This window comes from Chiloscyllium plagiosum, unplaced genomic scaffold (assembly GCF_037043375.1).
Source record: "Chiloscyllium plagiosum isolate Xiang-an unplaced genomic scaffold, Cpla_swu_hap1 HiC_scaffold_21, whole genome shotgun sequence".
Classification (NCBI taxonomy): Eukaryota; Metazoa; Chordata; class Chondrichthyes; order Orectolobiformes; family Hemiscylliidae; genus Chiloscyllium; species Chiloscyllium plagiosum.
The window spans coordinates 36,637,961-36,662,792 of NW_028270159.1; the positions used below are offsets into that span (position 1 = coordinate 36,637,961).

General features: G+C 40.3%; 1 protein-coding gene across 3 annotated transcripts in view; it reads left to right on the plus strand.

The window, feature by feature from the left end:
* The window catches only part of pappaa (pregnancy-associated plasma protein A, pappalysin 1a), a 336,995-nt gene that overhangs the window by 70,399 nt on the left and 241,764 nt on the right, over positions 1-24,832 (plus strand). For all 3 annotated transcript variants that reach the window (XM_043719937.2, XM_043719938.2, XM_043719939.2), the window contains exons 3-7: positions 3,764-3,909; positions 5,369-5,662; positions 6,894-7,086; positions 8,834-8,955; positions 13,643-14,135. In XM_043719937.2, coding sequence (XP_043575872.1) covers positions 3,764-3,909; positions 5,369-5,662; positions 6,894-7,086; positions 8,834-8,955; positions 13,643-14,135 — 1,248 coding nt within the window. The remainder of the gene's footprint in view (positions 1-3,763; positions 3,910-5,368; positions 5,663-6,893; positions 7,087-8,833; positions 8,956-13,642; positions 14,136-24,832) is intronic.

Genomic DNA, 24,832 nt, shown 5'->3' on the forward strand with positions numbered 1-24,832 from the left:
TCTACCATGTGAAGCTCCCTCAGAACCTTGTATGTTTCAATAAGATCACCCTCATTCTTCTAAACTCTAATGAATAAAGGCCAAACCTGTTTAGTTGTTATTGGTTAATCAAACCCTTCATCCCATGAATCAGTCCAGTGAATGTCTGTTGAACTGCCTCCAATACCAGTGTATCCTTCTTTAAATATGGGGAGCAAAACATTGTACACCAAGTGTGGTCTCACCAACATCCTGCATAGTTGTAATAAGTTGTAACCTCCCCTCTAATGCTAAAAGTCAAAATTCCATTTGCCTTCCGAATTACTTTCTGCACGTTCACACTAACATTTTATCTTTCATGCACAAGAATACCTAGATCACTCTATACTGCACCTTTTTTGAGTTTCTGGCTATTTAAATAAATATCTGCCTTTAGCTTCTTTCTTCCAAAGTGGATGACTTCACACTTTCCTGTATGAAACTCCATCTGCTAACTCACTCACTCAGCCTATCTATACCTCCTTACAAATTCTGCATCAAAATATGGCCTCCTATTTATTTTTGCATCATTAGCAAATTTGGTTACATTGCAATTTATCCATCTTCTAAGTAATTCATATTGATTGGAAATAATTGAGGCCCTCAGACTGACCCCTGTGGCACTCCACTAGTGATTTCTTTCCAAACTGAAAAAGACCCATTGATCTTGATTCTTCACCTTTTATGCACTAACCAATCCTCAATCCATGCTAATACATGGATTATTCTACGCTCCTATCTTTTACAATAAACTTTTATGTGACAATTTATTAAATGGCTTCTGGACACCCAATTCCCGTTCATCAGCTCTACTTGTTACATCCTGAAAGAACTCCAACAATTTTTGTCAAACACAATTTCCTTTTCACAAAACCACCATTTGATGGTGTTGAGTTTTTCTAAACATCCTGCTATTTCTTCCTTAATAATGAGCACTCATATTTTCTCAAATGACAGATGTTAGGCTGACTGGTCTATAGTTTCCTGCTTACTGTCTCCCTCTGCCGGAATCTTCCTGGAATCCAGTGAATTCTGGAAAATTTCAACAAATTTCTCCACTGTGTCTTCAGCCTCTTTCTTTTAAACTCTTGGATGCAAGCCATCAGGTTCTGGCAACTTGTCTGATTGCCTTCAGTCCCTTAGCTTGTCAAATATTTTGTCTCTTGTGATAAATGACAAGAATTTTCTTCCCACTATTACCTTGTTTATGCAATATCTTTACCACGTTCATAGAGTTCTGGTGGCGCACTGTTAGCGTCCCTACCTTGAAAACAGGAGGCCTGGGTTCAAATCTGACCTTTTCCAGAAGCGTATAATAGCATCTCTGAACTTGTTGATTGGATAAAAATCTCCTCGACATGAATATTGGTGCAACATATTGGCTTTAGGAGCAGCACGGTGGCTCAGTGGTTAGCACTGCTACCTCACAGCACCAGGGCCCCAAGTTCGATTCCAGTCTTGGGCGACTGTCTGTGTGGAGTTTGCACATTCTCCCCATGTCTGCGTGCATTTCCTCTGGGTGCTCCAGTTTCCTCCCACAGTCCAAAGATGTGCAGGTCAGGTGGATTGGCCATGCTAAATTGCCCACAGTATTAGTCAGAGGGAAATAAGTCTGGGTCGGTTAATCTTTGGAGGATTGGCGTGGACTGTTTGGGCCGAAGGGTCTGTTTCCACACAGTAGGGAATCTAATCTAATGTAACCTTTTGTTATCTGCAGTTTCCCTGTTCTCCATTCTCACTTACCAAATCATATCCTCAAAGGATCCCACACTGGCTCATCCTTTCCTATGCCAATTGTACATACTTCAAGTAATAATTTGGAGATTGATACCTTTGTGGAGACACAACCTATCTTCCAGACTTCACTGTAAATTTATTGGTAAGAGGAGTAGGGAGGACAAATTGCAGCAGTCAGTCCTGCTGAAGCCATGCCCCCTCCTGTTGATGTCACAAGCAGAAGATGCATCACTTAGTTCTCTGTCTTCAGCTCAATGACAGGTGAGCAGTTTTTCACGAGAGTCTCTTTTGTTATTGAATCGACCTTCCCCTGCCCATTACAACCCTGTCTCCATAACTGTCTCTCTCACTGGAGCTCACTGCACTACTCATCCTGCAACTCCAGCTGTTCTTTCTTCAGGACACTTCCCAACCTCAGGTCTTCTCCACTCTATTCCTCAATCTCTCTGTAACCTCTCCCCAGTCTCCCCATATCATTCCATATCCCATTGATACTCCTGACTGTCCTCACAATTCAGTGAGTCTGAGGAACTGGGAGGAGTTGGGGGTAAGGGAAGAGGGAGCAGAACAATGTTGGGGGATGGGAGGAAGAACCTGGGGGTGAGGGGTGTGGTGAGCGGAGATGACACCTCATGTCATTTCTTTCCAGCAGAAAGACTGTAACACCGGTAGTCAGTATCCTACAGGAAGGGATGTGATTATTCATGTCTTCTCTGCAATCTATTTCACTGGTTTGCAAGACTGATTTTCTAATTTATCACTCAGACTTGGGCAGCGATTGCCAAATTACTAGACCAGGTGTCGACTAAACCATTTTTCTTGTAATATTTTTATTTGTATTGTTATCTCTAATAGCATAGTCCTTATGATTGGTTGGTTTGTTTGTGAGAGACAGGGAAGTCATTGTAGGGTTCAGTGATAGTGTTGGCACTTGGGGAGAGGTGCCAAGGAGCCAGGAGGTTGGGGGTATCTGAGTGATACCAGACGGGTTGGAGTGTGGAGTCACAGGACTATAACTGTAGGCTGTGTGGGTGACATTCAGGTATGGCACAGATTTTGGATTCAAGCATAAATGGACTCTTTAGAGGCTGTGGTGCCATCACTATTGTCAATAGCAACAACCTCCTCACTGTTCACCAGCCCTAAGATTAGACTCTGCCCTTGTAAAATATAATACTTTTAAAGAATATTTCTGCTTTGTATTGCAGGACTAGCACAAATAACCAAAAATAGATAGGAAGGAAATCTCATATTGCCTCTTTTTATGAGGTGGTATTGTGGTCTTATTGTTACCTGGAATTAGACAAAACCCCTTTGTTCATATCAGTTTTTCTGCAATCATCTTCCTTCTTTAAGTTCCTTGATTTATTGAATCCTTGCTGACGTATAGTACTGATTCCCTCCTTTACCTTGCACAAGTTACCCTAATTCATGTGAATCTGACTATTTACCTGATTGGAAGGAGCATCGATATCTGCACGCAGCATGCTTCCTCAATTGAAATCAGAAATAATGAATATAGTCATTAATCCCCAACCATGAGCATTTATAGGTAGGAAAGAAGAGAGAAAATGAAAGGTTGGATTGAGATGAAGTGGATAAAAGTTACATAAGGGTAATGCAAAGAAAATGCATAAAAACTCCAACATCTTGTAATAATTAATTTTCAGCCCTCGAGAGGTCATTTGGTAGTAATTAAACTTTTCCACGTTGTTAAAAGTGTACTTAGACTGAAATAAGTAAGAGTTAGATTCATGTGGTGAGTTTAGTTCATTTTAGTTCTGTTTGGTGATGTTAATGGCTAGAAGCTAATGTCTGTATGGCACATCTCAGAGTGCAATTTATGCATTTATGTGTTTAGTCTCACATATGCCCTCTCTTCAGAAGGTGCATTTGTGCCGTTAGCCTCAGCATTATTTTAACAGTAACAGATCCAGCACCATACTCTAATTGGAGGAGATTATGGACCATGAAAGAATCTTTTCATAGACTTATATTTGAATTGCAGGGCATATTTGGATGTGAACGATCTGAAGAATATTTTGAAACTGGATGGTGCAACGCATCTCAATATATTCTTCGCCAATTCATCTGATGAAGAGCTGGCTGGAGTTGCCACATGGCCATGGGACAAAGAAGCCCTAACACATCTAGGTAGCCAATGCATGATTTAACCATCTCTCTCTCTCTCTCTCCAACCTTCTGCTGGCCAGCATCTTATAAAGTGAGTTGCATCCCTAGTATAACTTTCCAAAGGAATAAGAAAGATAATAAAAAAGATAAGAACTCCAATAAGAAAGATAAGAATTCCACTCTCCATTTGGAAAAGTCCATGCAGCAATATTCATGCGTCCAAACTAATTTTTTTTCTTTAAAGTCAAAGTAAATTTCCAGGAACACCAAAAAAATTAATGTTAATCCCACAATGTTTTGTGGTATTGTGGTATTTTCGACACAAGACAGCCAAGTTATCAGAGAGTCAAGAATCAGTCAATTCAAACACAATTAGCAATGTTCATTAGTGACTGCCAGAAAGCTGAGAAAATAATACTTAGGATGAGATCCAAACAATATTGATTGCAATTTGTTTTGTGTAGTAGAATGTCATAGATTGTTGATTCTCTGGTGCCCGATAAGCACAGTGATGTTTATGGGTGGTTAGGTTGTTGAAATGGGTCTACTCTGGGTTTAAACAGATATTCCCCTGCACCACCTCCCCCCCCCCCCCCACCCCGACATCCCCACCAGCCCTCCCATTCTTGCAAGAGAGTAAGTAAACATACCAACTTTAAAAAAAGACCACTCAATAAGTATAGCATGCTTCTAATGCCCAAATAAAATGCAGACTTAGATATTTACCACCGCACCACACCCCCCTCCCCAAGTCAAAGGAAACCCTGAACCCGAGGGTTGCTAACCAATCTGATTGTCTGACTATTCAATCAGACTGAGCAACCCCAGAATTCAGTGGTGGAGACCGCTGGCATTTCAAGGAAACTGGAATCAAGAGGGTGTGCCAACCACAGAGCAGCCTATCTGGTGTTTCAGACAGAGAAGGATTAGGGACCCCAGGTAAGGGTGTTTTGGAGGGCTAACATGTTGTAGCAATAGGGGTGAGAATATGCTGAAGGTGTACCTTATTCCCCTTCCTTCCCACCTTTTCAAAACAATGTCTTCCCTGCTGAAAGCTCACCCAGCAAGGGATCATAAAGTATAGTGCTCTGAATTATACAAGATCAACTAAAAATAACCGTTTTGTTTAGTCTAATGAACTGGCATGTCAATGTGCATAATTATGAAGTAAATTTGGGGCAGATTTCTGAGAATGTTTCCATTTGTGATGACTGTCTATTTTCAGTCAGGATGAACTGGCTTCCAGTACAGAGGTGAATATGTTTGAAATATCAGATTAAAGCCAAATTTGTTCCATTAAGCTAAAGGTGTTAGCTAAGAATGGTTTACTAGTGTGACAAAGGCTAGAAGGAGATAGTTTACTGTATACAGCCCATCATAGGATTTACTCATGCACTTACATCACAACTAGTACAACTATATTGTTTCTATCTTTTGCATCCCTCCACTCTCTAAATAACAATTCTGTTTGTGCGCATAGGTGGCATCGTGTTGAACCCCTCATTCTATGGAATGACAGGTCACACTCACACCATGATCCATGAGATAGGCCACAGTCTTGGACTCTACCATGTGTTCAAGGGGATTTCTGAAATTGAATCTTGCACCGACCTATGCATGGAGACTGAAGCTTCATTGGAGACTGGCGACTTGTGTGCTGATACTAATCCAACGCCAAAAAATAAACAGTGCAAAGATCCTGATCCTGGAAATGATACATGTGGTTTTGGTCATTTTATCAACACCCCGTTCTTTAACTACATGAGCTATGCAGGTAAAATGGACTAGTGGAGGGTACAATAGTATTTTATGTTATACTGAAATGTTCACCCAAATTATTCTTTATTTGCATTGCTGTAGAATATGGAATGATCTCTTAATTGTCATATTTGGAAATGTCAGATGAAATTGACATTGTGGAAGGAGAGAAATTGGTCAGTTTCATTGCTCAGTAAACTAAGTACCACAAAATGTAAGGGTTACTTTACTTGCTTACTAAAAGAAAATGGTACAAATATCATTAATAACCTCTGACTGGCTCACCAAGCAGTCTTGATTTTCTATTAAAGTGGTTGGCACAGTTATTTAGAGATTGGCCCTCTGCCTCACAGTGCAGGGACCCTGGTTCAATTCCACCCTTGGGCAACTGTCAATATGGAGTTTGCACATTCTCCCCATGTCTGCAAGCATGTCCTCTGGGTACTTTAGTTTTCTCCCACAATCCAAAGATGTGCAGTTTAGGTGGATTGGCCATGCTAAATTGTCCAGGGATGTAAAAGCTGGGTAGATTAACCATGGGAAATGCAGTGTTACAGGTAGGGGGCACACCTGGATAGGATGCTTTTTGGAGGTCAGTGTGGACTTGATGGGCCGAATATCCTGTTTCCACAACGCAGGGACTCTATTAACAAACAGATTATCTCATCCCTACTTTTGTTTGTTTTGGGCCTGTATAGGGACTGCAGTTAAACTTCTCGTAAGTTCCATATTTGTGTTGGCGGTACCTGACTGATGGCAAACACGGCATTAAACATCCAAATATTATTAAAAGAAAATTATATTTTTAACAATTTTTGCAGACCTTTGTTTACCTGAATCATAACACCACAGGAAATTATTGTATTTATGGAAGAGAGATTAAAAGGTCAAATGACAACATTTTCCTCTTCCTTGATGGAACAAATCTTTTACAAGTATTTTGTTTGCTTTTTGGTCTTCCTGTAAAATTGTACACAGTAGCCAAAATTACTTCACTAGATAATTTAAGGACTCTACCTTAACACTTCTTCTTTGATGACAATTGCACATTGATTACAACGTGCACCCAACATTTAGCCACCAATTAATATCTTTGTTAATACAAAAGCCACAAAGCAAGTCAGTGTCAAATATACATTTTGGAGATTAAGGAGAGAGTAAAAGGAATAAAATGGAAATGTTGACATATGTTGAATACAATGTTGTTGTAATGTCTTTGCTATAAGTTGTGTGTGTCTCTTTTACAGATGATGACTGCACAAATTCCTTTAGCCCCAATCAAGTAGCCAGGATGCACTGTTACCTGGATCTGATATATCAGAGCTGGCAGCCACCTACAAAGCCTCCACCTATCCCTGTTGCTCCAGAGATAATACATCAGACTGCAAGATCGGTGATACTCCATTGGCTTCATCCAATCAATGGACAGTTTTACGCGAGGTAAAAATGGGTACTGATACTATATTAACCACAAACCACATATGTTTGTGTCCATGTTGACACTTCACTAATGCATGCCTCATCTCATGTTTCAACATTAAGCAATGTATAAAACACCAAATACAGGAAGGAAGACCATCTGTATTGCCCCACTATTTGCTGAACAAAAGCAGCATGTGAACAACACAGGTAATTATGAAGTGTAAGTCAACAAACAAATTGTGATGAGGAAGAGATAGGAAAGGATTGGAAAGCAGCACAAGATGGTTACTGATTTCCACTTTTTCATTGCTGGTTTCATAAAAATTACTTCTTGTCTTAAATCTCCTTTTGATGTCCATGAAATTTGTACATTTGCCTATTAAAAGCATCAGAGAAAGTTAAACCTCATATTTAGCCACATATATACCTTTATAATGACAAAAATCAATGTTCCAACCAATTTCCCTTTCTTATGCATGGCTCATTTGCTACACTGTGTGGCCCTTTTAAGCTTGCTCTAGAGTAGCACATGCAAATATCTTAAAGGGACTGCTCTTGTCCCCTGGCTTCATGCTAAGTTCTGGAGTGCCTTACAATTGTGTAACTTAGATGGGAGATTGCATATCATAAATGCAAATTCAATTATTTTCACTTGACCAGCAAGTGAACAATTAAAGACATGGTAACCCATTCCTTCAGGTTGTGACTTGTTATTATGATTCTAAAATGTCTTTCTTTCATTTTCTTCCTCTTTATGAGCTGTCTCTTTTCGCTGTTTTAACTCAAACACCCTTTCCCTCTCTTCATTTCTCTTTCTGCAGCTGCCATGACATAGAATTCTGTCCCATTAATACACCATTTGTGAAAGTCTTTCCTTTGTTTTTCTCATTCCTTTAATCTCATTGGTTATGGGGATATACTGTTGGTTCTATGGCCCATATTTATCCCAATTGCTTTTTATGACACTATTAGCTCATATTTCCATCAACTTTGTGGGTAAAATATGTTTAAACCCTCACATAGTCACAAACAAGTCAAAACATTGGATCATGTCATGAAATACTCCTCTCCCATAAAATCTGGGTTGATGTCTTTTAAGTGCTCCTCACACCCCATACCCCACATTGCCTACCCAAAGTATATTCAAATGTATGTTGATGTATTAGGCCCATGCCATGAAAAATCCATTTGGACAATCCACATCAAAGTCTTGTTAATAGACATTGATGGAAAAAGGTACAATGATTGGTAGTCATGGTAACTCTTGCAACCCAAAGCCTGTTGTAAACAAGCATACAGAATGTCTTCAGGAAACTCAGCAAGTCAGGCAGCATCTGTGGAGAGAGAAAGAGAAACAGAGTTAAAGTTTTGAGTCCAGTGTGAGTTTCCTTTCAGCTCTGACAAGAAGTCACACCAGACCTGACACATTAACTCTGTTTCTCTCTCCAAAGGTGCTGCCAGTCCGGTTGGGTATTGCCAGCACTTTCTGGTTTTATTTTAGATATCCAGCATCCATAGTATTTTACTTTTATACAGTGTCTTCCTTTATTTGGTAATGATCCTGTGAAGCGACTTAATGCATTTCACTATGTTCAAGACACTAAATATCTCTGAGGCATTAGTGTTGTTGACGTGTCTTTTCTGTTCAGTGAAGAGACATTGTGGCTTTACACTAAAATTGGTGAAACTGTTGGGTGTGAAAAGTATTGGAAGGTGATGCTGTGTCGTTCTTTTTCTTCTTTTATTTTGCTTCCGGGATTCCTAGAGAAGTGGGATCAATATGTGATGCGTGCACTGAGCATGGAGCGCTGGTCCAGTATGCTTACAATGCTTCTTCCCCTAGACCATGTGATCCATCTGGCCACTGGAGCCCCAGAGAAGCAGAAGGTATGCAGTTCTAGTGACATGGAGGGAGGTGGATGGTGATTGTACCTTTTGTAACACTTAGGTTTTCAAAGACAGGAAGTTATACTTTCTGATATATATTAACCAATAGTTGTTCTCCATCTCATAAACTGCTTTCTTCTCTCATTAACCCTCCATGATACCAATCAATATTCTTCACCTATTAACCAGGCAGACTAGCAGAATGTCACAGTTCAACTAATTATTACTGTATAAGCCATCGTACCTGGAGCTTATTTACCTTTTTTTTTGTTTTTGCTCTTTCACTTCCTCTGTAATCCACTCAGCTCTTATCGACTCCAAATTCATGCCAAGGTGATTTTAAGAATGTTAAATCATATTAAAGAGCTCACATCCTTTCACTGATGTCTTGCACATTCATTATACAAACAAGTTATCCCATCAGGTGTCCAATACAGTAATGTATAAGAATGGTAATGTTAATGAAATGTTAACTTGATTAAACAACAAATTATTGCCTTTGATTTTAAAAATATGAAACTTAGATTCTTGCATTTACATTAGATGTGTCTTTATTATTCATACAGTTGAATGAAACTGAGAGTTCTAATTTTAACTGGCTGGTTCGACGCTTGATATTACAATTTTTGACCATGCAAAGTCAAAGAGAAATAGCCTTGTTTTTCAACCCTAATTTTCAATGATGCTGGCATTATTTTAAATAAATTATTTATTGATTCTGTGGGATGTGGGCATCATTGGCTGGCCAGCATTTATTGCCCATCTGTAGTTGCCCTTGAGAAGGTGGTTCTGAGGTGCTGCAATTCATATGCTGCATATTGACCTGAAATGCTCTTAGGGAGGAAAGTCCAGAATTTTGACTCAGCACTTACTTTCATTTATTCAAAATATCCCTGCAACTGCTTTAATATCATGCTTTCATGCTAAGTTATTAATTTCATCCAACATTTTTTGCCACACTCGCATTCTTACATAACCCTTTGCACTACCTTTCCTAGCTGAGACACTTGATATGGAGAAGATATTTCTAAACTAACCATAGCAGCTCAATGGTGAAGGTCAGGACGGGCAGTTACATATGAGCAGGCTGCCTACCATTTCTACCAACCTCCAGGGTTTCATTCCCTAAATACTCTTAACTAGAAACAATCTTTTTATCTCAGTCTTGTAAGTTCCAATTGTCCTGACATCTGCAGCCTTTGATAGAAGAGAGTTCAGAATTTCATAACTACCCTTGTGTAAAGAAATTTTTTCTAACTTTGCTTCAGTATGTCGTAATCCTCATTTTTATAACCATGTTCCCAAGTTCCTTATTGTCTTACTGGACAACATAATGTTTCCACATCAAATAATTGTATACAATTCTTCTAGTTTGCCTTTGAATATTCGATACTCAATTGAACATAATGTGGAGGTGTCAGTGTTTGACTAGGTTGGACAAAGTTAAAAATCACACAACACTAGGTTATAGTCCAATAGTTTAGATCAGAGTGGTGCTGGAAAAGCACAGCAGGTCAGGCAGCATCTGAGGAGCAGGAAAATCAACATTTTGGGCAAAAGCCCATCATCAGGAATAGAGGCAGGAAGCCTCTAGGGTGGAGAGATAAATGGGAGGGAGGGGGGCGCTGGGGAGAAGGTAGCAAAGCGTACAATAGGTGAATGGGAGTGGGGATGGCGGTGAGAGGAGGGTGGGGGAAGGTAGCAAAGAGTACAATAGGTGAATGGGGGTGGAGATGGAGGTGGTAGGTCAGAGGGGAGGGTGGGGGAAGGTAGCAAAAGGTACAATAGGTGAAGGGGGTGGGGATGGAGGTGATAGGTCAGAGAGGAGGGTGGGGCGGATAGGTGGGAAGGGAGACTGGCAGGTAGGACCAATAGGTTTATCTGGAACTGCAAGTTTTTGAAGTGCTGCTCCTTCATCGGGTCATTAGCTACCTGACGAAGGAACAGCAATCCGAAAGCTTGTACTGCCAAATAAACCTGTTGTGTCAGTTGAACATAGGCTGAATGCATAAAGCTTATTGTGACAACTTAATTGCCTAAGTATCAGCATTATTCAATTCAAACCTAGTTATTCTGGTGAATCTGCACAGTACCCCTCCTAAGGTTAATATGTTCTTTCTGAGGTAGAAACAAGCTTAAAAATTAGAAGCTGGAAGTAGCCATGTAGTCTATCATGCCTGCTTTTGTCATAAAGTCACGGCTGATTAGATTATGGCCTCAGCCCTGCATTCCTGTTTATACTGATAACCTTTCACTCCTTTGTTGGTCAAGAATGTACCTATCTCTGGTTTAAAAATATTAAATGATCCTCCATCTGTTTTCTGGAAAAAAGAGTTCCAAATATCAAAATTCCCCTCAACACCATCTTAAATGGGAGACGCTATTTTTAGACCATATGCTCTATTTCTTGTCTCTGCCACATGGGGAGCATCCTTTTCAGAATTCATTAAAGGGAATCTTCAGGAGTGTCTGGCAGCTCTACATTAACAGAAACATCAGTTCCTCTTTCTTTTTGCCCCAGTCCCCTTCACTAAAGGTCAACACTCCTTTACCCTTTTAGATTGTTTTTTGTGTATTAACTGTGTATAATGGCTTGTGTAATCTCTTTACTCCTATAAACATCCTCAGCTTCTTATCATTTAGAAAATACTCTGATTAATGCCTTATATTTCTAATGCATTGTCCACCCAGTAAGCTTGACATTTCTCACAGTTTTACCCACTCACTTAATCTGTCAATCGTCCTCTATAGCTCCTTGCTCCCAATAGCACTGAACATGGTCACAGTTTTAACCTAGCAGACAAATGAGCTCTAACAAACATCAATGTAATAATGAGCAGATAATCTGTTTTATGTGATATTCACTGAGAATTAAACATAAGCTTAAAGAAAAGTAACTGAAAAAAAATCAAAGAACTGCAGATGCTCTAAATTAGAAGCATAAACAAAGATTACTGGAAAAACTCATCAGGTCTGACATCTAGAATCACTGGACTTGAAACATTAACTCAGTTTTCTCTCCACAGACAATGCCAGACTTGCTAAGTTTCTTCAGCAATTTTTGTTTTCCTTCCAGGGATCAGTTCCTTGGCTTTTCTGTGAAAGACTTCCAAGGGATCTTGTTCGTCCACCTGAGGGATCAGTCAGAATGTCAGATTAATGTCTCCATCTGCAAGATGGCGAATCAGACTGTGCAGTACTTCCCGAGTACTGTGCTGGACTGTCAGCCATGATATTGGTTCTCAAGTCCTGAACTGGGATTTGAACCGAAAACCATCTAATGCGGAGGCAATTACTAACTGAGCCATAGCAGACAATACTCTGCCTTCAGAGGCGAGGTACTATCTCACTTTGGAACTGCCTCTTGATGTCATTGTCTTGACTCTCATACTTTGATGATGTAGGAGGTGCAACAGAATCTATATTTGTGCCCATAATTAGATAAAAGTTAGCACAGTGAGAAGAAGGAATGTAAAAGTTTAACTTCATTCTTGCATCCTCCCATTGTTGCTTGCAGTGGCACAACAGCAGAATATTTAGAGAAGGAAACTTGATGAATCAAGCAAGCTTAAATCATACTATTTGATGTGACAGTGTGCCTTTAGATATCCATTGTGCTAATTCCCAGATCTCTTAAAAAAACTATGAAGAAAATATTCCATTTTGGATTGATTCCCAGCTAAGAAAGCTGGAGCCAGAACGTAAAAGGACCAATTGTTAACCTTTTTTTCCAGGATCTCTATCTGTAGATTATCGGTGTCAACACAAATAATATTGCTAATAGACGCGTGTCTGCTAGTTTGGAACCTAATTAGCCTGCTGACCTGGACAGTCTAGAGACACCTTCGAATGCTTCTAGAAATTTGTCGGAATTTTCTTAGCATGTGCTCAGGGAAACATATTTGAAACTGCTCTTTCTAAATATGTTGCAGTACTTTGATAATGTCCTTATGTAACAATACATTTTGGAACACAGAGACATTAATAATGTGTGTTATTCATGTGAAGCTAAGCTAGCATTTATTTAAGCTTCAAAAGAGCCATTGCCAGCAATTAAATGCAACAATTTCCCTCTGGCATCTATCTTACTTGGATGAAACTCGTCCTTCTGTGCTGGGGTGATCTCTAAGCACATTGTTTTACGCCTCCTCCCTTCTCAAGGCCCCAAGTTACCCTTTCGTTAGAGTGTAAAAGAAATGAAATGAGGGGAAAAAAAAATAAAGCAAGCAAAAGAAATGGACAAGTATTTCCTGAAATGAATAGGCACAGGAATTATATGCATGTAGCATTAGTTTCAATACAATACAGGCAACAAGTATCACCCATTAATCTTTCTGACAGCACTGTGCATTGAAGTACTAATCAGAATGGTAGGAAACTGGTCCCCCTCAATTTACAGAATGAACTTTGTTCAGTAGTTAGTGGTTAACAAAGTATTATTAAAGTGATGTCTGTGTGTTATGTTTGTCTGTGCAGCAGTGATTTTAACCCTCAATTCACAAGTTTTGAAGCTTTTTATATGTATAAAGAATGAAACATTAAATTTGATTAATTTAGGATATCTGGTTGGCATGGACGAGTTGGACCGAAGTTTCTGTTTCCATGCTGTGTAACTCTATGACTTTATGACATTGATTTTAATGAAGTACTTGGATGATTTCATCTTCAAGCTCCTTTCTCTCTGTAGGGCCTCCTGATGTAGAACAACCTTGCGAAAACAGTGTCCGAACTTGGAGCCCAGATGCCGGTGTTGATGAGAAGACGGTTCCTCCGGTATGCCCGGAGCCTCAGGGTTGCTACTTGGAATTGGAATTCCGCCATGTGTTAATTCCTGATTCTCTGACCATTTGGGTCACGTTCACTGAATGGACTGCTCATGGAGCCATCCACGATATTAAACTACTGACTGTGAGCGGGAAGGAAATCTCGCTCGGACCGCAAAACGTCTTCTGTGACGTCCCCATTACGGTCAAGCTCACTGTGACAGAGGAGGTCTATGGAATCCAAATCTTCACACTGGATGAACATTTGGAAATCGACGCTGCCATGCTGACCTCAGCACCTCAAAACACTGTCTGCAAAGAATGTACACCAATCCAATACAAAGTCATACGGGATCCACCATTTAAAGAGGGGCCGGTATTCATGGTGAAAGATCTGAGCCGAAGGTTCGAAGACATGTAAGTGCACTCACAGTAGAACAGCCCACTGAACAATTAATGGGTTCAAATTTCTCTCTTTTTTTTGTTGTAGGAAATGATTGGTCCCTTGGGATTTTTAAATTCTGGTTTCTCAGCCAGTTTGACACAAACAAGAATAAGAATTTTCTTATCGTGAAAGAGGGATGATGGAGGGAGGAATGGAATTCAGTTTGTAGAACCTTTACTACCTTCCCAAAAACTTAAATAATACAGTGCTTATGTTTCATAATCCCCAAAGTACAATATTTTCCTGTTTCCGAGTTCACGTTAGAATTTTAGGTGTATGCCAGCACAGGAGACATAGTTTTTCTGTATGAATACGAACTAACAGAAATCAAAGTTGTAAATCTTCTTATCGCGGAATTCAAAATTAGGAACACATTTTTCAAAATGCTGGTGTGTAAGTGGAACTTAATCCAATCGAAAAGTGTTTGGCAAAGTGTTACTGGTCAATATCTTTAGACTGCTTAGATAGCAAAGGATTTGAAAGATAAAACAGCTCAGATGTTTTTTTCTGAAATTTTTCACAGTTTCACAATGGAATCCAGATGAATACTTATATAAAACACTGGGCCATCAAGGCAAATGTGTTGCCAGCTGTGTTACAAGTGAATGCATGACAGTATGATAAGTGACAAACTTACCACAACAAGTCATATATTCTCTTCATCTTCACTTCAAAAAAGAATTCACTGGAAATCTTGCTGTTAATGTGTAGCATCTGCTGCCATACGAACTGAGTGTAGCAGTAAACAGAGCAGCGTGGTGGTAGAATGTTTGTATCGGGATGCCCAGCAACTGAACTTCATCTAAAACATCTCCAGAGGGGCCTTTGAATAGGTGTTTCATTTGCCTAAGAACAGTTCCATATTTTCTCCATTTGTAAGACATGCTGGGATGAGAAAACATGACCAAATGTATTTCATAAGAGCATTTAATGGCAACTGCAAGTCAATGTCTATTGCTGACAGTGCAGAATACAAATTGAAGTTACTCCTCAAAATTTCTCCCTGATAAGAACAGGAGAAAGAAAGGAAAAGAGGGGTATGTTGAGTGGATTAGATAGAGATGGGTGAATCACGTGTCATTCAGTACAGAAATGGACCCGTCTGTCCAAATGGTCCATGTCAACTTGATTTCCTAAACTGAACTAGTCCCATTTGCCTGTATTTGGCCCATATCCCTCTAAACCTTTCCTATCCATGTATTTGTCCAAATGTCTTTTAAATGTTGTAATTGTACATGCCTCTACCAATTCCTCTGGAAGCTCATTTCATATATGTACCCTCTCTGTGTGAAAAGATTGTCCCTCAGGTAAGGTTAGATCACGTGAGATCCATGGAGAGCTAGCCAATTGGATACAAAATTGGCTTGATGGTAGGAGACAGATAGTGGTGGTACAGGGTTGTTGTTCAGACTGAAAGCCTGTGACCAGTTCTGTGCTGCAAAGATCAGTGTTGGGTTCACTATTGTTCATCATTTATATAAATGTTCTGGATGAGAATCTATGAGACATATCAATAAGTTTGCAGATGACACCAAAATTGGTGGTACAGTGGACAGTGAAGATGTTTATTTAAGATAACAATGGGATCTTGATCAACTGGGCCAGTGAGCTGAGGAGTGTCAGATGGAGTTTAATTTAGATATTGGTGAGGCATTGCATTGTGGTAAGACAAACCAGGGCAGGATTTATACAGTTAATAGTCAGCCCTAGGGAGTGTTGTCGAACAGAGAGACCTAGGGGTGCAAGTACATAGTTCCTTGAACATGATATTGCAGGTTGACAGGACAGTGAAGAAGACATTTAGCATGCTTGACTTCATCCATTAGTGCATTGCGTATAGGAGTTGGGACATCCTGTCATGGTTGTACAAGACATTGGCAAGGCCAGTTTTGGAGTACATATGGTGGTATGACCTTATTGTGAATACTTTCTAAACCAATACTGTAATACTCAGGGGAGTTGCAAAGTCAGAATGGAACAAATTCAAAAGTGAAGGTCTATAAAACAAACAGGATCAGCTTAATTACATCAATTCTGAAGAGATAGGCTCCATCTATTCCAAGAAGCACTATTCATCATGAATAGATGAATAGGAATCAGAAGAGAGCCCCGGCTAAGATCCAAAATGAATGAGACAAAAGGACATGGAAAGTTAATACAGAACAGACAGAAAATGTTCCCTTCCAAACCACACAGTTGGAACAAAATTGGCATTCCTTCACTCTTGCTGGGTCAAAGCTCTCTGTATCAGCACTCAGGGTATAACTAAACCCCATGGGCTACAGTGGTTCATGAAAGCACCTCACCATCATCTTCTCCAGGGCATTTAAGAATCGGCACTCTGCTGGTGATGCTCAGTACCGCTCAGTGAATTTGAAAAGAAATACTTGCTGGACTCCCATTTGGCAGCAAATGAGAGGGGAACAGTTGCCGCATGCGTGAGAAAGAAGGTATAAAGGAACAAGTGACTGTATTTTGTCGGAGTGATTGATAAGTGTTATTGATTGTTCTGCTTCAACAGCTTAGATCTGAATGAGCAAATTGGTGAACCATTAATACCGATGCAACATTCCAGCATTTTACATGTGTTCAGTTTTCATTCATGCATAAATTGCTCAGCAGAGAACCATACTTCCTAAGCTGTTGAGTGATCTCTCTCTTCGCAGGTTGGCAGTGAACAATGCCAATGAATGGGATGGTATTTCCCATTTACATGTTTGCACTTTATAAAGTGGCTGAGACATGCTAAATATGTACACGAGTCCCAAAGGGCTAAATCTAGAACATATGAGATCAAATGCTGACAGGCAGAAAAAGAAAAATCCATGAAGATTCCTTTCAGTTTATTTTTGGAGCCAGGGATTAGGTCCATTCAGCCAAGAATGTAAAATATATGGCACTCTGTAGAATAATGACAGTGTTGGTGAAGGCAACAGTCAGAATAAAGTAACTTCAACATTGCACAAACTAAAGCGTCACATTCAAAACTTTGACACATATTTGCACGCACTCTATTTGGCAAACAGCAACAAGAGGACAACTTGTTCCAGGCTTGCTTTGAATAGAAGAAAACGTTTTGCTTGCATCTTCTTAAATATTCCCATTTCTCCAACTTAAAACTATTGTAAAACCTGAAGAGTTAATTTTAACTAAGAATGGAACATAATAACAAAAGGACATAACAACAGCATGGAGGCAAGAGGAAGCATCCATGGATCTTGAAATAAGACCAGCAAATGCTGATCGTTTCCATTATGTCAGCTAACCACTGAAGAGGAAATACAGGTGACATTTCAATTCTGTCCGATTTCTAATGCTATGTTTCCACCTAAAATATTGACTGCCTGGATTAGATTTCTGGCAGTGTGGAAACAGGCCCTTTGGCCCAACAAGCCCACACTGACCCTCCAAAGAGTAACCCACTGAGACTCATTTCCCCTGACTAATGCAGTTAACACTATGGGCAACTCAGCATGGCCGATTCACCTGACCTGCACATCTTTTGGAATGTTGGAGGAAACAGGAGCACCTGCAGGAAACCCACACAGACACAGGAAGAATGTGCAAACACCCCACACAGGCGGTTACCTGAGGTGGGAATCAAACCTGGGCCCCTGGTGCAGTGAGGCAGCAGTGCTAACCACTGAGCCACTGAGCTGCCCTTACAGACAGAGCTTTGAACCCAGGATCTCCATCAGCTGGGTCACTAGACTAATAGTCTAATGATAATATCACTAGGCCATCCTGCAACTGACAAGTTTAGGGAAATGAAACAATGCCAGCTGGCAGCTGTTACACTGGACCTTCATATCCAAGTTTTCCCTTAATTTTACGACATGGTTAAGCCATTTTCAAGGTTTTTAAATTGCAGGATCAGTAGACGAATACATTTATTCCAGTTCAGGATTGTGAAATGAAAAGGTATTGAGCAGTGTGGGCATATTAACATATTCAGATTAACTTTTCAGTTGAAGTAATAGATGAAGGAATTAATCACAGAGAGAGAGAGAGAGAGAGAGAACGAGAGGGAGATGAAAGGCATTTAAGGCATTCAAGGAAGCCATTCAGTTCCCTGTTGAGCAATCAAATCAGTCACAAACCCTTGCTCAATTTCTATCATTTTTCAGGTTAACTTTCGCTGGCCCACATTCAGTTTCCTTTCAAAATCATTGATTGTTTCCATTTCCATTGTCCGTGTAGGCAGCAGGTTACCACAGCCATTACCACACTGTTGCAAAAAAAAATTATCTCAACATCTCCCCATGTTTCTTGCTCAAAACCGAGACCTTGTACCGTTAGCTAATAGGAAGGGTCTAATACAAACCTGTTAATCTTTTGCACCTCTGTCAAACCTCTCACAAAGTCTCTGTCGCTGATCACCTTGGTCAAGTATCATTGTTGTGCATAAGGACATCTATCTGTGGGTCTTCAGGTGGCTGAAGAGGCCAATCTGGGATCCATGGATTACATTGGAGCGTGGATATTGTTACATGGTAACGGTGATTGGAGGGGGTGGTGGGTGGTAACGGTGATTGGAGGGGGTGGTGGGTGGTAATGGTAATTGGAGGGGGTGGTGGGTGGCCATTCCTGATGTCCCATCTCTCCTTGCACAAGAGTCGCTTCTGTTCAGCGACACGGCACAGATCATTTTTGAGGCGTAGAGATCCCTGCTGGATGTTGTTCCTCCAGTGATTCTGGTCTGTAGCCATGCCCTCCCAGTTGTTGATGTTGATGTGGGTGTGGAATTTCTTGAAGTTGGTCCGGATGTTATCTTGGAAGCACTTCTTTTGCCCACCAGGGGCACACTGACCTTCTTTCAGCTTGAAGTACATGATCGTTTTGGGAGATGTGAGTTGGACATTGGAATGACATGCCAGGTACAATGGAGTTGCTGTTGAATTATTGTAGTGGTGATGCTGGCTATGTTGGTCTCCTCCAAGATGCTGCTGTTAGTGTTTGTGCCTTCCCAAATAATACACAGGATTTTCCCAGGGTTTTAAGGTGCTGACTGTTGGTAGTCCACATTTCAGCTTCACATAGCAGTGTGGGAAAGACAATAGCTTTGTAGATCAGAAGTTTAGTCTGGGCCTGTAGGTCATGGTCTTCAATGACTCTTCTTCAGTGTTGGCCATAGGCTCCGTTGGCACAACTCAGACGATGTTGTATTTCTGCATAGATGTTGTCCTTGGAGGAGAGAAGGAAATGATCCCCATTTTCAAGGGGATGGTTGTTGACCCATATTGTAGGAAGAGTGGAGAGATTGTCGGGTGGTGGTTGATGGAGTTCTAGAGTCTTTTGATCTAAAAGGTAAGATCGAGGAGCTTATTTGCCTTAGTAAAGTCATCCAAGATGCATTGTGGTCCTTCCACAGAGTGTGCTGTGATTGTGTAGTCATCAGCAAGTTGACTCTCAAAGATGGAGTTGGTGGAGAGCTTGCCCTTGGCCTTGAACCTATTATGGTTGAACAGCCTGCTGTCCTTACGGTAAATGATTGGAAGTCCCTTGGGCAGGTTTTGACCAGTGAGGTGGAGGATGGTGACAATGAAGATAGTGAACAAGGTGAGTGCGATGATGCAGTCCTGTTTGACTCCATCTCCATGGTGAAAGGCTTAGCCTCCAAAACACAGTTGTTAAGCAAAATTGCAGACATGCTGTCATGCAGCAGCCTCAGTGTCCTGAGGAAATTAACAGAGCAGCTATATCATGACAGTATCTTCCAGGCAGCCTGGTAGTTAACTGTATTAAAGTGTTAGTTCGGCTGATGAGGTCTTCATGGATCACGCTTTGTGTGGAAGATTGACCTTACCATCATGGGTGACCTGCCAGAAACTACACTTTAGATGGTTTAGGTCTCAGGTTTCTCGGTACGCACAAGCCTGTACGACACACACACACAAACATACACCCACACACACAAACGTGCGCTCTCTCTTTCTCTACACACCCACACACCCACACTCTCTCTCTCTCTCTCTCTATATATATATCTACACACACACACTCTCTCTATATATACACACAGACACACACAATCTACATACAGACACACACACACTCTCTATACACACACTCTCTCTCTTTCTATACATACATATATACACACACACACTCTCTCTACACACACAGACACACTCTCTCTACACACCCAGACACACGCACTCTCTCTCTCTACACACACAGACACACACACTCTCTACACGCACACATTCTCTCTCTACACACAGACACACACACACACTCTCTTTCTACACACAGACACACACACACTCTCTCTCTACACACACACTCTCTCTACACACAGACACATACACATACACTCTCTCTACATACACAAACACACACTCTATGCATACAAACGCACATTCTACATATACACATACACTCTGCACATACACATGGACACACTCTGCACATACACATTCTCCCTCTCTACATACACACACACTTTCTCAACATACACAAACACATACACTCTCTCTCTACACACACATACTCTCTCGACACATAGATACACACACTCTCACAACACACATACACGCACACACACTCTCTGCCTACACACACACATAAACACACTCTCTCACAACACACACATACACGCACACACATATTCTCGACTATTAAGAATCATTGAACAACTTTAATTTGCAGAAGCTGCCTTACAATGTTTTTTTTTTCTTTCTCTGTTTTGTTATTCCTATTATATGAAGTTTAAATGTTACAAAACATTATGTAACAGCACCAGTAAAACTAAAGCTTTATATTGAGAGAGCACTTTACATGACCAACAGATGTCTCAAAAGACATTGCAGCAATTAAGTGCTGTTGATGTGTAGACATTGTTGTAATTCAGAACACAATTTATGAATAGCAAGCTCCCACAAACAGTAGTGTAGTGTTTACCAGTAAACTGATTTATGTGATAAACATTAGCCAAGATATCAGGGATAACCATCCTGTTCTTCTTCAAGATAGTGCTAATGAGTAAGTTGCACTGAGAGATTAGATTAGGCCCCAATTTAATATCCGATCTGAAATACATCAATTGCTACAGTGTGGCACTCACACAGAAGTAGTGCCACTGAAGTGTTCTCAAATCATAGAATCCCTACAGTATGGAAGCAGGCCATTCGGCCCATCAAATCCACGCCAACTGTCTGAAGAGTATTCCACCCAGACCAACTCCCCTCCTTTTCCCTGTAATCCTCCATTTTCCATGGCTAATCCACCTAGCCTGCACATCTTTGGACTATAGGAGGAAACCAGAGCACCCAGAGAATGTGCAAACTCCATACAGTCACCCGAGGATAGAGTCAAACTCAGGTTCTTGGCACTGTGAGGCAGCAATGCTAACCACTGAGCCACCATGCCGTCCCAATGTTAGCCTTGAATGCAAAAACCTGCAAGGGAAGCGGTCAGTTTACAATTTGTTTCCACTGAATGTCTAGTGAGGTTATGAGGACATTTCTAGCCATATAGATGGATGTCAAGAGACAGACAGATCAATAAATATGCACAATTGATTAGAATGACTAAAGATACATGAGTGAATAAATGAATATCGATGATTTCAACTGTATACGCAAAATGCAAACAGCAAATTTCTTTCAGTAGGAAAAAAGATTACTCTAATCATTCTAAGACATGGAAGGATGTTTGAAACATTTGACCAATCTCATGAACTATGAGACATAACAATGAATAGGCTACAAACAGCAATTGAGCCCATTTATTGTGATTCACCCTAGAGAGAAATAATGGCCTGATTTTATGGACTGAATCTTCATATTTTAACATAGTGAAAATTACAACTTTCTATCATTTGTCCTTATTGCTGTCTTCATGAAAACTGAATTTGCTGCACACTTTTAAATCTAAGACAAACTGTACATGGGAAGCAATTATGAGTGAGGGCCATTCCATGCAAAACACAATATTAACGTTTCCATTTGAAGAAATGAAAGTCTAAATGACTATTGTCATAACAATCAGTTAGGCGCAATATTTGCGATAAAATTTGAAATATTTGTTTTATTTTACCATGTTAGTTACTCTCAGTGCTTAGAAGTATTCACACTTGATGCAATATGGGAGTACAAGAATGCATTAGAGTCCTTGGTTGGAGTTATACCTATTATAAAGGAAAATATTCATGGTCATCGGGAGGTAAAATATCCCAGCCCAGGACATCACTGCAGGAGTTACTCAGGGTATTGTCCTGAGACCAATCTTGTCAGCTGCTTCATCAGTGACATTCCCTCCATCATAAAATCAGTAGTGGCATGTTTACTGATGAATGCACAATGTTCAGCACTTTTTGTGACATCTCAGATACTGAAGCAGTCTCCATCAATATGCAGCAAGACCTAGAGCTGTTAAGTGGCAAGTAATATTTGTGCCACACAAGTTCAGGGCAATGATCAGAATCTAACCACTGTCCTTGACATTCAATCATGTTACCATCACTGAATGCCCAGCTATTAACATCTTAGTGGTTACCATTGACTAGAAATGGAATTGGACCAACAAACAGTGACTACAAGAGCAAGTCAGTTGTTAGGAACCCCTCCAAGCCACATACCATCATGATTTGGAACTGTATTTCTATTCCTTCATTGTCAACAGGTCAAAATCCTGGACGTCTGTTCTTAGCAGTATGGTGAGTCTATCTACATTCCAAGGTTTGCGGCGATTCAAGAAGACGGATCACCATGATCTTTTTCAGGGCAATTAGGAAGGGGTAACAAATACCCAGCTATTATTCTAGCCCCACCTGACAGCCACACTCTCACCATACTTTGCACCACTTCCAATGGAGGTTACTAAGCAGCGATTTGGGATGGTTTCCTCCTCCTACCTCAAGGGGGAGCCATGGCTCCTTCGGTACTCGAGTTGTAAACTGGTGGAGCAATTGCCCACCCGTTAAAAATGCCACATGACCTTCCATTCTTTTGGAGCTGAAAATTAGATAAGCCAGTTTATCATTGCAAACAGTGAATGAGACGACAATTCTCAAGCTCATTGACATCAACTGCAGTAATTGGTACCACTGCTTTGGTTGAAACCATACAAAGCAACTCAGAGGAACAAAATCCAAAATCTTCTGGTCTTGAGTGACTCAAATAATCATTTGATAAACCTACTGAAGCATCAGAGGAATTCTAACACTTTATACTGAATCATAAAAATAATTTGTTGTTGTTGTAAGCCATAGTTTGTTGCTCCTCCAGCAGTAGCTGTTGTTGCTGACATCTAGAGTAAGGCTGTTCCGTTCCCGCTGATGAATGTTGGCCCTGTGCTACTCAACATAAGATTCACTCTGTAACAAAGTCACTGAAAGATTCTTTGGATTTAATCTTGAACTGATCTTGAGGAAGTAACAGTAAATTTTTACAGCAGAGCTGGTCAGAGGAAGTTCTAATTGGTGCTTTGAGATTTCTTGGCTGTTTGAGTGTATTTGCTTCACCATACAAGATTAAAATCAGGGATTATCTTTGTTTCTCCTGAAAGGTATATGACAGCAATTTATGTAATACACAAACTTGCGCCATAAATTACAGTGGAACAGGAAACGATGTGGCGTCCAATGCACACTGTAGGTCAGGCTATTGGCAATCTTCCAAGAAGCAATTTTTGTGAGCAACTCTCAGCAGGTTTCAAAACACAAATGGCTGAGCAGGAATGACTTCAAGCCAAAGATACTAAACGCTTAATTTCCTGGCAACATTTCATTTCATGTTTGTAAGAACATTTTGGTGGTAATTTTAACACTAACTGCCTAGCAGGAGGGCAATTAAAATTGATCAGCTTACTTAACCACCATAGACTTAATCAAGGAGGAAGCGGAAAAGCAGAGGGGGGTCCCTGGCACCAACCTGCCACGGGGGCGGGCATAAGCTTCCACCTTTCCTTAAGGAGTAAGTGAGGACTGCAGATGCTGGAGATCAGAGCTGAAAATGTGTTGCTGGACCTGCTGCGCTTTTCCAGCAACACATTTTCAGGTCCACCTTTCCTTACCCTGGCATCTTTGGAATCTGACCATAATTTTAACTCTACGGTCTGAACAAGTCACTCAGCACCAGAAGAAGACTGAACGGTTACGTCTCTTCAGCTTTTGTTGTAAGGTTAGGATAGAAGTCTTCCTTCAAGAGCAGCAAAAATATTTTTAGGTGTCTGCTGTACTGAGCATGAGACTACTGTTAGGTGAATTCAGAAGGTGAATTCAAAAGCAAACCAGCTCACCAGTTGCTTATTTTTAGTTGTTTCAGGGCAGAAGGTGAGGTGATCTGCTTTTGAATGTTTCAGAGTTGTTTCCCTGATCATTCACAGGATGGTAGCATCTCTTATTTTCATAAGATGTTGCAATTTTCTAAATGGATTATTTCACCAGCATTATCCAGAGATTCAAAATCCAAAACAAGTAGGATATGAAAATATCAAAGTTTCAAGAAGCTAAAGGAGGAAAGGCAGTAAAGATTCTGCATAACAATTGCATGTCAATAAACTATAGAAAAAAAGAAAATGTTTAGAAAGAATTAGAAAGAAAAAGATTTAAAAAAACAAATTCCTGTTCAAACTCAGTCTGTCAACTATAGGAACTGTTCTGCTGGGATAATCTCCTTGGAAAAGGTTGTTCAAAAAGCTCATCACAGAAGAAAACAAAATAATT